Source organism: Rhinoderma darwinii, chromosome 1, assembly GCF_050947455.1.
Source record: "Rhinoderma darwinii isolate aRhiDar2 chromosome 1, aRhiDar2.hap1, whole genome shotgun sequence".
Taxonomy (NCBI): Eukaryota; Metazoa; Chordata; class Amphibia; order Anura; family Rhinodermatidae; genus Rhinoderma; species Rhinoderma darwinii.
The window spans coordinates 591,123,885-591,136,421 of NC_134687.1; the positions used below are offsets into that span (position 1 = coordinate 591,123,885).

The 12,537-nt window shown below is 42.2% G+C and overlaps 1 protein-coding gene across 4 annotated transcripts in view; it reads right to left on the reverse strand.

The window, feature by feature from the left end:
- Positions 1-12,537, reverse strand: part of FANCG (FA complementation group G) — a 97,243-nt gene that overhangs the window by 42,743 nt on the left and 41,963 nt on the right. For 3 of the 4 annotated variants that reach the window (XM_075854938.1, XM_075854939.1, XM_075854941.1), the window contains 3 exons: positions 11,768-11,808; positions 7,962-8,102; positions 4,078-4,210 (listed from right to left, as the gene is read on the reverse strand). In XM_075854938.1, the coding sequence (XP_075711053.1) occupies positions 4,078-4,210; positions 7,962-8,102; positions 11,768-11,808 (315 nt within the window). The remainder of the gene's footprint in view (positions 1-4,077; positions 4,211-7,961; positions 8,103-11,767; positions 11,809-12,537) is intronic. The other variant, XM_075854940.1, reaches the window with a different exon arrangement.

The window sequence follows — 12,537 nt, forward strand, 5'->3', positions numbered from 1 at the left end:
CAATGGAAACCCACCAGAAGTGACCCCATTTTGGAAACTACACCCCTCAAGGAATTCATTTATGGTTTTTGTTATCATTTTGACCGCACAGTTTTTTCACAGCACCTATTTGAATTGGGCTGTGAAATGAAAAAAATGATATTTTTTCCAATAAGATGTCATTTTTGATCAAAATTTCTTATTTTCACAAGGAACAACATACCCCATTTTGTTGCCCAATTTGTCCTTAGTGCGGCAATACCCCATTTGTGGTGATAAACTGCCCTTTGGGCCCATGGGAGGGCTCAGAAGGAAAGGACCACCATTTGGCCTACTGGAGCTTTTCTGGTGCTAAGTCATGTGTGCAGAAGCCCCTGAGGTACCAGTACAGTTGAAACCCCCGAGAAGTGACCCCATTTTAAAAACTACACCCCTTAAGACATTCATCTAGAGGTGTAGTGAGCATTTTGACCCCACAGGTACTGTGTAAAAGATAATGCGCAGCAGATGGTGCAGTGTGAGATTTGCAATTTTATATATGTATATGCCATTTCAGTGTCCAATATAGTGTGCCCAGCATGCGCCACCGGAGATATACACCCCTTAAATTGTAATGTGGGTTCTCCTGGGCACGACAATACCCTACATGTGGCTGTTATCAGCTGCCTGGGCATATGGCAGGGCTCAGAAGGGAAAGATGAGGGGGGTAAGCTGTGCGGAGTGCATCAGGGTAAATTAAAAATCAAGGGATGTATGATACATTTTAAAACAATCTTTTATACAGAGCCCTGGTTTTTCGGGACACGTGTCACATTGGTATATTGTGTTCTTCCTTATCCCCCTCTTATAGCAGACTCTGCACCTCTTTTGACTCTTTCCCTTTCCACCGGTTTGGGGACCTTCTCCTGGAAAGTGTTGCCCTGGTACGATGCGTGTGGCCTCGCTTCCAGAAGTACTGGGTGCCCCCCCTTCCTGGTCCCTAAAGATTAGATCTTGAAATTCCAGGAAAGTTCCCCTCTGGCCTGCACATCGACGTAGCACATACGCATTGTACAAAGCCATCTGTATGATGTGCCCGGCCAGCTTCTTCTACCACACCGCATGGCGCTGTAGGGCTTCAGGACTTGATTTGACAAGTCCACCCCTCCCATGTACCTATTGTAGTCCAGGATGCAGTCTGGTTTTGGGGTGGCCTTTCCTTCATATATCCTAAACCTGTAGGTATACCCTGATGCCCTCTCGCACAGCTTATACATCTTCACGCCATACCTTGCCCTCTTACCTGGCAGGTACTGGCGGAATTGAACCCTCCCTTTAAAATGTACCAGGGACTCATCAATAGAAAAACACTTCTCGGGGGTGTATGCTTGGGAAAACCGGGCACTGGAACGGTCTAATAGGGGTCTCCGTTTATACAAACGGTCAAAACTGGGGTCATCTCGGAGTGGGCACGGCTCATTATCAGTATAATGTAAGAAGCGAAGTATTGCCTCATTTATTTATTTTTTTAGGTTCCAGTTCATTTCTGAAGTTGCTTTGAGGGGCCCATATATTAGAAACCCCTATCAAACACCCCATTTTAGAAACTAGACCCCTCAAAGTATTCACAACAGCATTTAGAAAGTTTATGAACCCTTTAGGTGTTTCACAGAAATTTAGAGCAAAGTAGAGGTGAAATTTACTCTTTTTATACCATTTTTTTTATAACACAAAAGGATTTATCAGAGAAACGCAACTCAATACTTATTGCCCAGATTCTGCAGTTTAGAGAAATATCCCACATGTGGCCCTCGGGCGGTAATGGACTGAAGCACCGGCCTCCGAAGCAAAGGAGCACCTAGTGGATTTTGAGCCCTCTTTTTTATTAGGCACCATGTCCGGTTTGAAGAGGTCTTGTGGTGCCAAAACATTGGAAACCCCCCAAAAGTGACCCCAATTTGGAAACTAGACCCCTTGAGGAATCCATTGTAGTTTTCATGGGGTGCATGCAGCTTTTTGATCAGTTTTTATTCCATTTTTAGGTGGCGTGGTGACTAATAAACAGCAATTCTACTATTGTTTTTGTATACTTTTTTTTTTACAGCGTTCACCGTGTGCTATAAATGACATATTCACTTTATTCTGCGGGGCGATACGATCACGGCGATACCAGATGTTTATAGTTTTTTTTTATGTCTTATGGCGTTTGCACAATAAAATACGTTTTGTAAACAATCATTCACTTTTTGTGTTACCTTATTCTAAGAGCCAGAACGTTTTTATTTTTCAATCAATAAAGGCGTGCGAGGACTTATTTTTTGCGTAACGAACTGTAGTTTCGATCAATACCATTTTTAGGTACATGCGACTTTTTGATCTCTTTTTATTCCATTTTTTGGGAGGTGAAGTGACCAAACAATTGTGATTGTGGTACGGTTTATTAATATTTTTTTTTACGGCGTTCACCGTGCGGGATAAATAACAAAATAATTTTGTAGCTCACGCCGTTACGGACGCGGCGATACCAATTATGTATAGTTTATTTGTTTGTTTATATATTTTTATTAATAATAAAGGACTGATAAGGGAAAAAGGGGGACTTTTACTTTTATTACTTTTAAAACTTTTATTTTCTTATTTTTACACATCTTTTTTTAACTTTTTTTTTACTTTATTACTTTGTCCCACTAGGGGACATGAGGGCAGGAGGCTCTGATCGCTATTCTAATACACTGCACTACATGCGTAGTGCAGTGTATTAGAACTGTCAGCTACTCACTGACAGCAAGCATAGTGGGTCCTGACGTTGTCAGGACCCACTAGGCTTCCGTCTATGGCATAGCCGGACGCCATTGTTTGGTGTCCGGTTGCCATAGTCACCATCGCCGGCCGCTATCGCGTAGCAGGCCGGCGATGGCAGCTTAACCCCTAAAAAGCCGCGATCTCTATAGAACGCGGCTTTTAAGGGGTTAATCAGCGGGGACACAGCGATCGGTCCCCGCTGTAGGAGCTGTGACAGCTGCTGAACAAGACAGCAGTGTCACAGCTCCTGTATGTGTCGGGAGGACGGCCGAAACGGCCGTTACTCCCGAGACGTACTATTACGGCATGGAGCGCGAACGATACAGCTGCCATGACGTAATAGTACGTCAAGGAGCGGGAAGGGGTTAAGAAACCTTTTAAACAAAAACATTTTTTTGTATAACCGCATTCCAAGAGCTGTAACTATATTACTTTTTCGTTGATATCGCCATATGAGGGTTTATTTTTTTGGTGGGACAAGGCGTAGTTTTCATCACTACTATTTTGGGGTGCATGGGACTTATCGATTAACTTTTATTAAAAATTTTTGGTGGGGGAATGGAGAAAAAAAAAACACGATTTTGCTGTTGTTTTTTTGTACGGTGTTCACTTTACAGTTGAATTAATGTGTTAACTTTATTCTGTGTGTCGTTACGATCGCAGCGATACCATGTATGTGTACTTTTCCTGTTTTTTTACAATTTTTAAATAAAACCGCTTTTTATGGAAAAAAAATTGTTTTATTTTTACTGTTCACGTTTTTGTTTTCTTTCAAAAACGTAACTGTTTTTAATTATTCTTTTTTTTAAGTCCCACTAGGGGAATTCACCATGCGATATTCTGATCGCAAATATAAATACTTAGTATACCAAAGCATTATTGCCTGTTAGTGTAAAACGGAGAGACAATCTATTAGGCTGTGCCTCTGGTCTTTGTTAGGCCCCCGGCTGCCATGCCAACCAGTCGGTGGCCGTTGATCGCGGGCCCTCCCTCTGTCAAAACATTTAAACGCCGTGGTTGCTATGGACCACGGCATTTAATGGCTTAAACTGCTTCTGTGCCCACGTGATCGCCATCATGTACATGCACGTGGGAATGCGCGAACAGGCTGCATTTCCCCACATACATGAAATCCGACAAGTTATGTTTTCCCAAGACTGGATGGTCAGGACTGTCTGATGGCACCTATGGACATGAAGTCGATCATCATAACCTATTAGGACTGGGCCACTTAAGTTAAATGACATCATATAAAATCCCACCCCCATTTACCCACAGTACATACATACTGGTATATTATTGAGAGTAGGTACTAACCCTCTTATAACCTCCCACTGCTGATATAAATTTGCCTGCTTGCTCTGGAAATTCCTCCACTGAGACGCGGCTTCTTTCTTCCGTCCCAGCTTCCACAGGGCATTTAGCAGACACAAGGTCACATCTGGAGAGGCTGAGGGGGAAAATGTAATGTTATCGTACAGAATTCACAACAAATATTACATAGGGCAGGGGCGTAGCTGGGGGGGGGTAGGCGGGTCATGTGCCCCGGGCACAACTTAGAGGGGGGACCTCCTCCTGCACTATAATCGTACCTGTGTCTATAGGACACAGGTACAATTAGAAGCAATGAATGGCCGGGTACGTTCCGTGCCCGGCCATTCAGCTCTTTTGTACGAGTGAAGCGGTATCGTGCTTCCGTTGCTGAAAGGAGCTGACTGACAGGGAAAGCCATTCTGCCCAGCAAATCAGCGCCTTTCATAGACGCTGCGTTTAACCACCAGGAGACCTGCACAGAAGAGAGCAGGTCTCCATTGCTGCCGGCTGGCGTGGGAGCGGGATTAAGGGGAGTTTGAATAGTTTTTTTATTTAAAAAAAAAAAAAAAAAGTGTGTGACTTTATCTACAGGGGGGGGGGATTTATCTACGGGGGGGGGGGCTATATACTGGGGTGGGCTATCTATGGAGCACCATTTACAGGGGGGGGGCTATCTGTGGAGCACTACATACAGGGTTGGACTATATGTGGAGCACTATATACAGGGGTGGACTATATGTGGAGCACTTTAGGGGGAGCCATTTGTGGGACACTATATACAGGGGTGGGCTATATCTACAGGGGGGCTATATAGCTATATACAGGGGTGGGCTATCTGTGGAGCACTATAGGGGGAGCTATTTGTGGGACAGGGGGCACTATCTACAGGGGGCTCTATGGCAGGCACTATCTACAGGGGGCACAGTGTATGGTGCTACTATAATTAGAGGTGCAGTGTATGGCACTATTATATTTAGGGGTGTAGTGTGTGGTATAATGATAACTTTATCTTTGTTTATAGGTGTAGAAATGTTGGAAAAGTGAGAAGCTGAAGACATGTGAGCAGCAAACTGCAGAAATGGGCTGTGACCGGGAGAAGTCATCATAGAGGTGTGGACCAAATGGAGAAAAAGAACTAGAATCTGAGACGTCACCGGTGAGTCACTTAATGTAAAAGTTCATTCTGCCTCTAATCAGCACTGTGGTCACTGTGTGATCTGCAGCGAGATGATGGGTGGTATGATATGATTTATTTTTTGTGAAACAGCATCTCCCAGCATATCCTTACCATTGTTCGGGCCATGCTGGGAGCTGTAGTTTTACGCCGTACATACCTATACAGCAGGGATTGCAATAAATTGAGCTGTATTTGTGCTGGTGCTGTATATGTGTATTGAGCTTGGTTCTGGTGCTGTATATATGTACTGAGCTTGGTTCTGGTGTTGTGTATAGAACTATATTGCTTGTAAAATGTACAAATGCTTTTATGCTCGAGTTACATAAAAAGAAATGTGGAAAAGAAATGACACGTCATTGATTGGTAGAGAAAACAAACACGGCGAGGGGGAAGGAGATGTCGGGAAAGAGGTTGGGGGGGTGACAAACTGAATCTTTGCTCCGGGTGCTGGAGAACCTAGCTACGCCTCTGCGTAGGGTATTGCTATAAGTGTATAAATGCTTAACCCCTTCCCGTCGCAGCCATTTTTTGGTTTTCACTTTCACTTTTTTCCTCCCCGCATTCCAAAAGCCATTACTTTATTTTTCCGTTGATATAGCTGTATGAGGGCTTGTTTTTTTTGCGGAACAAGTTGTTGATTTTCACTGCACCATTTATTGTACCATATATTGTAGTGGGAAACTGGAAAAATTCTTTGCATGGTGGAATGGGACAAAAACAGATTCCCCAATTTTATTTTTTTTCGTTTTTACGCCATTCACGGTGTGATAAAAACATGTCAACTCTATTCTGCGGGTCAGTTCGATTACGACGATACCAAATTTTGATATTTTATTACATCTACAAGGATAAAACGGACCACAGCATCTAAGGGGTTAATGGAGGGGAATCCCGCTCGTTACACTTAAAGGAAGGGTGTCGCGAAAAAAAAAAAATTATATCAATTTGCTTTTAGTGTTTTATTAAAAAAAAAATTGTATTTATTTGTGTGTTTGTGTTTTACTTTTTTTTATTTTCTAACTTTTTCTTGTCTATGGGGGCTGCCATTTTTTTTTGATCTGTGTCGATTAACGACACATACAGACATGGAATACGGCACATACATCCCCATAGAGAATGCGACCTTTCACCATGTGTTGAAAATTATATGTTAACATTATTCTGCAGATCAGTAGGATTACGGTGATACTAAATTTATGTTTTTTATTTCGATTTTTCTACTTTTACAAAATAAAAACGGTCAAAAAAAGAAATAATCTGTTTTGTGTCGCCATATTCTAAAAACGTTTATTTTTCTTTTGATGGAGCTGTGGGAGGGCATAATATAATTAATAGGAGAAGTATTGTACCAGCGATCTAATGATCACTTGTTCAATTCCCATACGGGGACTCTTAAATAAAAATATTTCAAAGAAAAAATATATATAGCCGCATCCATAAGTGTCAACTATTTTAATAGAACATTATTTAACCTATATGGTAAACGCTGTAAAAAATAAAATAATAAATGTCATAAATAGAAAAGCAACAGAATGGCTGCTTTTTTTTGTCATCTTGCCTCCCAAAAAAATTAAATAAAAAAAATTGATCAAAAAGTCATATGTTTCGCAAAACGGTACCAGTAAAAACTACAGAACAAATTTTCTCTTTGTAAAAGTTGTTGATCATTAAAAACGATATAAATGTAAATCTGCGTAATTGTATTGACGCACAAAATGTTTATTTTTATTTTTTTTTACCACACAGCGATCATCATAAAAACAATTGAGGATTTGCGGTTTTTCTTTTCTATTCCATCCTGCAAAGAATTTTTTTTCAGTACATTATATGGTACAATAAATTATGCCGTTAAAAACAACAACTTGTCTTGCAAAAAAAAAGCCCTCCTATGGTTATGTAGATGTAAAAAATAGAGCTATGGCGTGTATGAAAAAACAAAAAATGGCTGCGGTGTCAAGGGGTCAGATCTTATTAACCAGCACAAAATGTTGGGCCTAATTAAAAAAAAAAAAAAATATGGGTGTTTCAGAGTGGATGGACAGCAGTCTAAAATTAAATTGTTGCTTAACACTGGACTGCGACAACCTACAATGTCACGACAGCGTCTCCTGAATACATGACCTGACTCTGCCTCATTGCAATTGCTAGAAATGTATCTTGCTGTGTAGTACAGGCCCAAAAGTGACTTAAGGCCCTATTACATCGGCCGATAAGCGGCCGGTGCAGCGAGCGCCTATCAACGAGACATCGTTCATTGCCACTCGTTTGCTCCTGTCATACGGAGCTATGGATGGGGACGAGCAGTCATTACTCCGATCGCTCGTCCCCATACATCATCATGTCGGCAGCGCGTCCCCTTGTTTACACAGGGAGATGTGCTGCCGACAACGATAATATTTAACTTTTTTAAAACGATACAACCAGCAGATGATTGTGTGTTTGCTCATTCATCTGCTGATCGTTCCCCTGCTGATCGTTCCCCTGTGTACAGAGGACAATTATCAGCAACGAGCGTTCTGTGAATGCTCGTCTGCCCGATAATCGTCCAGTGTAAAATCCCCTTTAGTCCATGGTAGCCCAAGAGGTGTGACTACCAGAAGGGGCGGAGATTAGAGAAATAAAGGAATCGAGTGCACAGGCTCCAGTACAGGATATGATAGATTACCTATTCCTTTCTTCGCTGTGCCACCATCCTGACCGGACCTCTTACCTGGAGCGACCTGCAGGCTGAGCCGAGCGTTCATCAGAGCCTTCACCTCCTCCCCCATCTGCTGGAACTGGTGGCTTCTCCCAAGGAAGGCGGCTGATTTCAGGATCCCGCACAATTTATAATCTGTGATATCCACCAACCCTGCAGAGACATCGACCAGCAGCTCAAACCCAGAACTTTATATAATCAGATTCATTTTATTAAACGGCTCGTCCAACAACATTTAATCACTGTATAATAAAATGCTGGGTAACGGTGTCATATTTTTGTTTGATTTCCATTTTCAAGATTTCGGCCAGTGAATGGGAACACGTAAATTTGATCTAGAGGCTGAAGCCTGACCTAGTCCTGCTCACACATCTGAGGGTTTGTTACAACACAGACCTGTAGGCCATTCCCTGAGAGACCTAGTCCTTCTCATAGATGGGCGCATGTTAGACGATCCTCTGTGATCTAAACAGCAAAGCAGTTTTCTTCAATGAATTAGTGCAGGTAAAATGTATAAGTCAGGAGTCCGACTGTTTAGCTTACAGAGGATTGCCTAGAGTGATGCATTGTAACAAACCCTCAGCTGTGTGAGCATCTCCAGGTCTGTTTCCAAATTCAAATTTATCTTGAAAATGATGAGGAATAGAGACACAAAGTATATTAGAAAGTTGCAGAACTTTTCATTATACAATAATTAAAGGGTTATTCATATCTGAAGCCTTCACCCCCCCCCCCACCCCCAAGCTTCAATAAACATTAAAATTGAAGTCTAATCATTCCATCTGATGTGTTACCCAGAAGTGTCTTTTTCCTTCCATTTTCCCCACTGATCGTGAGCAAATGTGGGTGGTACACGCTTGATGTCACTAAACCTGTGCTGCCTTCTCCGTGTGCGCTCCCGTTACTCTAGTATTAGCAGCATCGGGAGTAAAGCATTCGGACTGCTCATCTCAACCAGAAATGGTAAGCGGGGTTGAGACGATACCCCCCTCATCCACAGATCTGAATACAGCTTGAGAGGTGGCTGGGGCGGGAGCTACCGCAAATGCTCCCACTTTTCAAACAACTTGTGCTCATCTAATAGTATACCTAATGTAGATCAACTTTGTAACTTACTGTAAAAATGCAGTTGTATTATCCATGCAAATTTATGTGAAGTTACTGCCACTAGCTGTCTCCTGTAATCTGCTGTCCACCCCCTGTTGTCAAGCAAACTCCGTCCCTGGTTACAGAGCAGTATGGACGCCTGCAGAAGGTGGGGGTTGCCTCTCTTCACTGCCTGTCCATACAAGTCTATGGAGAGGGGAGGGGGAGCAGGAAGCTGAGAGAGATTGTGTCAGCAGCAGACACGCTGCATACAAGTTTTTGAAGGGGTGAGGCGTGAGCAGGAGGTGAGGTAGCAGGAGTAAAGTGAGAAAGACAGACTGCTGGTAAGATTTCTATATCACCCCAGTGCTGGATTCTCAACTACAATGCTCATTACTGCTGTATAATCTCCGCGCAGGCTTAAATGAAAGTGGGTGCAAGTCTTAGGGAACTGACCATTGCCACTTTAGACAAAAAGCAGTAAATAGGAAGCACTTATAGTGAAAAAAGAGGGTGCTTTATTGACCCCAAAAGTGCACCGTTTCGGCTCACACAACCGGAGCCTCTCTCAAGCCATTGAGAAAGGCTCAGGTTGTGTGAGCCGAAAGGTGCACTTTTGGCGTCAATAAAACACCCTCTTTCACTATAAGCCTTTATGAGTGCTGCATATATATATATATATATATATATATATATACACACACACATATACACACACACAAAAGATTCTCCTCTTTTGTGTGTGCAGTCAATAGAAGACATGATAGCCATTAGGCTCCACTCACTAGCCCAAAGACAACTATAAATGAGAGATCGGGACCGCAGAGGGGAAAACTGCTAAATAATGCAGAAGTCAAGTCATATAATTGCCAGAAATAGTGTTATTCCTCATGTACATACATAAGAGCTTATTTTTTCTTAAAAAAAAAAAAAAAAAGTCAACAGGAAAGTCAGACACGCTTTAAAGGGAACCTGTCACCAGCATTTTAGCTATAAAGCCAGCAATACCTGGTGAAAGTGGGTGAAAAATCATTGTCATCTAAGCTATATGTTCTAAGTAAGTAAGTTCTGTAACTTTAGTATTCCGTTTTTCAGTGGTCCCACGCCGTATGCAAATGAGCAGAAGAGTCAAATCTTCATCTGAAAAGAGTCAGGTTTTCATTCCTCCAGCATCTCAGAGTGGACTCCACCTCCTTTTTGATTGACAACTCCTTAGCCAGTCAGGGCCAGACAGGTGGCAACGGTGGGCGGGGTTAAGAAGCTGCATCCCAGAGGGAAAAATAATTACCATAAAAGGCGGGAAAAGTTTAAACGACGATATTTACAGACAGAGGAGGACTTCAGGAAAGAAGAGAACAGGAACGAACTCTGGACAGCTGCGGCCATTGAGGGGTCAGGCGAGTTTAACAGGTAAGATGTTGATGACAGGATCCCTTTAAGCTTATGTAGATGGGATAACACTGTTAAACAAGTCACTCTCCTTTTCTAAAGTGTTATTCTTCTTACACTATTGATAAATTGATGTGGTTTCATACAGATACATGGGTGAGCTGGAGCAGGAGAGGTGGTTTCGGCTTTAGTGGTGCAGAATAATCCTGCAAATCACGGAATATTGAACGCCATTACTTAGTGTCTGACCCGCCTGGCATTAATTACATGATCTGCTGGGAGAAAAGAGACCGTTCTGATTTACAGAAAGTTCTACCATTGGATCATCCCATATTACTGTGCACCAGTGAACACAGCGGCAGATCAAAGCGACACATGGGAGAAACCCGGGCCAGGAACAATTAGGAAAAAAGTGGCATCTTCCTTACTTTCCACCAGCTCTTAGTTCCCCTTAACCAGGGACGACGGAAGAGGGGGATGCAGCTGCAATATCTCTCCCAGTGTCTGTATAAGTACACATGCAGTGAGAGAGAGGAAAAGCATGGAGAAAGACATCTGTGTGCTAGGATTTCTCTTCCAAGGTTCTGCCTTTGAACTCTCCTTTCTCTTTCAGCTACTTCTTGGAGACAACTACCCTATAGCAGCCATTTTTAGCAGCGATGAAATCATCACTGAGTCACAGTCACCCAGACTTCATAGAAATACATTGGCCATGCTTTCTACTCCCCACTCCTTGGCTCCTCTTTTTAAGTTTACAGTTTGTGTGCCATGCCTAAATTAATGAAGGCGTGGGGATGCACGCACATATTGCTTAAAATTTAAAAATTGTAGCGTACTGCGAAGAACCAAGAACGGTTTTGTTATATTACATGTAAATTTAGTAATTCATGCGAGTATGACTAAATGGTAGTTTACGATACTGTGTCTATCGGCCCAAACTAATTTTAAAATACATCTTGTATCAACAGAGGTTCAGTCTGCCGCTCTGTCCTCGCCCCCATGCTTTACACTGCAGCTTGCTGGTTCAGATTGGCTGCAGCACAGAAGCACAAGCTCAGCGGGAAGTCTGTACATGGAGAACGGATTTCTTTTACAACCAGGAGAGAACAATTATAAACTACAAGCAACTAAACCAGCAGTGACGAAATGAGGATTATAAGGAGCCTGCTCCACATAGACAGCATAGCACGGGAATCAATAGGGGCAGAGCCTTGAAAGCGGCTTTAATTTTTAAACATGTGGAGACGCCGTACACACTGCGACGCACAGCACGTCACTACAGGGAGAGTTTTATATTCAGATAGAACATCCCAAAGTTCAAAATTTTAGAGCACGACACTCACCAGAATTACCACACTGGACTTTCATCAATAGGTTAATGCACCTAAAATAAAATATGAATTACATTAATAAATATCAAGTATAATATATAAACAATAGGCTCCATAGGGATGTGCAATAAGAGGCTAATGGTATCCCATCGAGCACAGGTAAAGGAAACACACACACACACACACACACACACACACACACACACACACACACACACTTTGCCTCCTATAATCCAGAATATTTTATAATCCGGCACCTGTCAAATCCCATTGACGCCAGATGAAGGGAATTTTACGTAATAAATTATTTTGTGGTCGGGGTCTGCCATCTAGTGCTCAGTAATAATAACTACGCTTTCATTTATGGTGCGTCTTCAACACATTCGAATATGAATAATAAATACTGACACAGATTAATTGGCTTAATACATTGCATCTATGAGTGATTGACTGGTAATAAACATCAATTTATTTAGATTCTATATCCATCTATAACCCGGCTGTATTTTGACACAAAAGGATATTCCAACCTTAGACATTTATTGCATATCCACGGGGTATGCCATTAATGTCTGATAGAAGCGGGTTCCTCCTGTGCGCCCACCTCTCGTTCCATTCTCCGCCTGGATGTGAGTTCAGAGACCACTGCTCTGGCAATAGGTGCAGATACCGGAGCGAATACCAGTATTTATCAGAAACTTATGGGTTATCTTGGGATATACAATAAATATCTAGAGGGAATATCCATCTAAAACATCTTTCATGTTGTCTTATCACAAGCG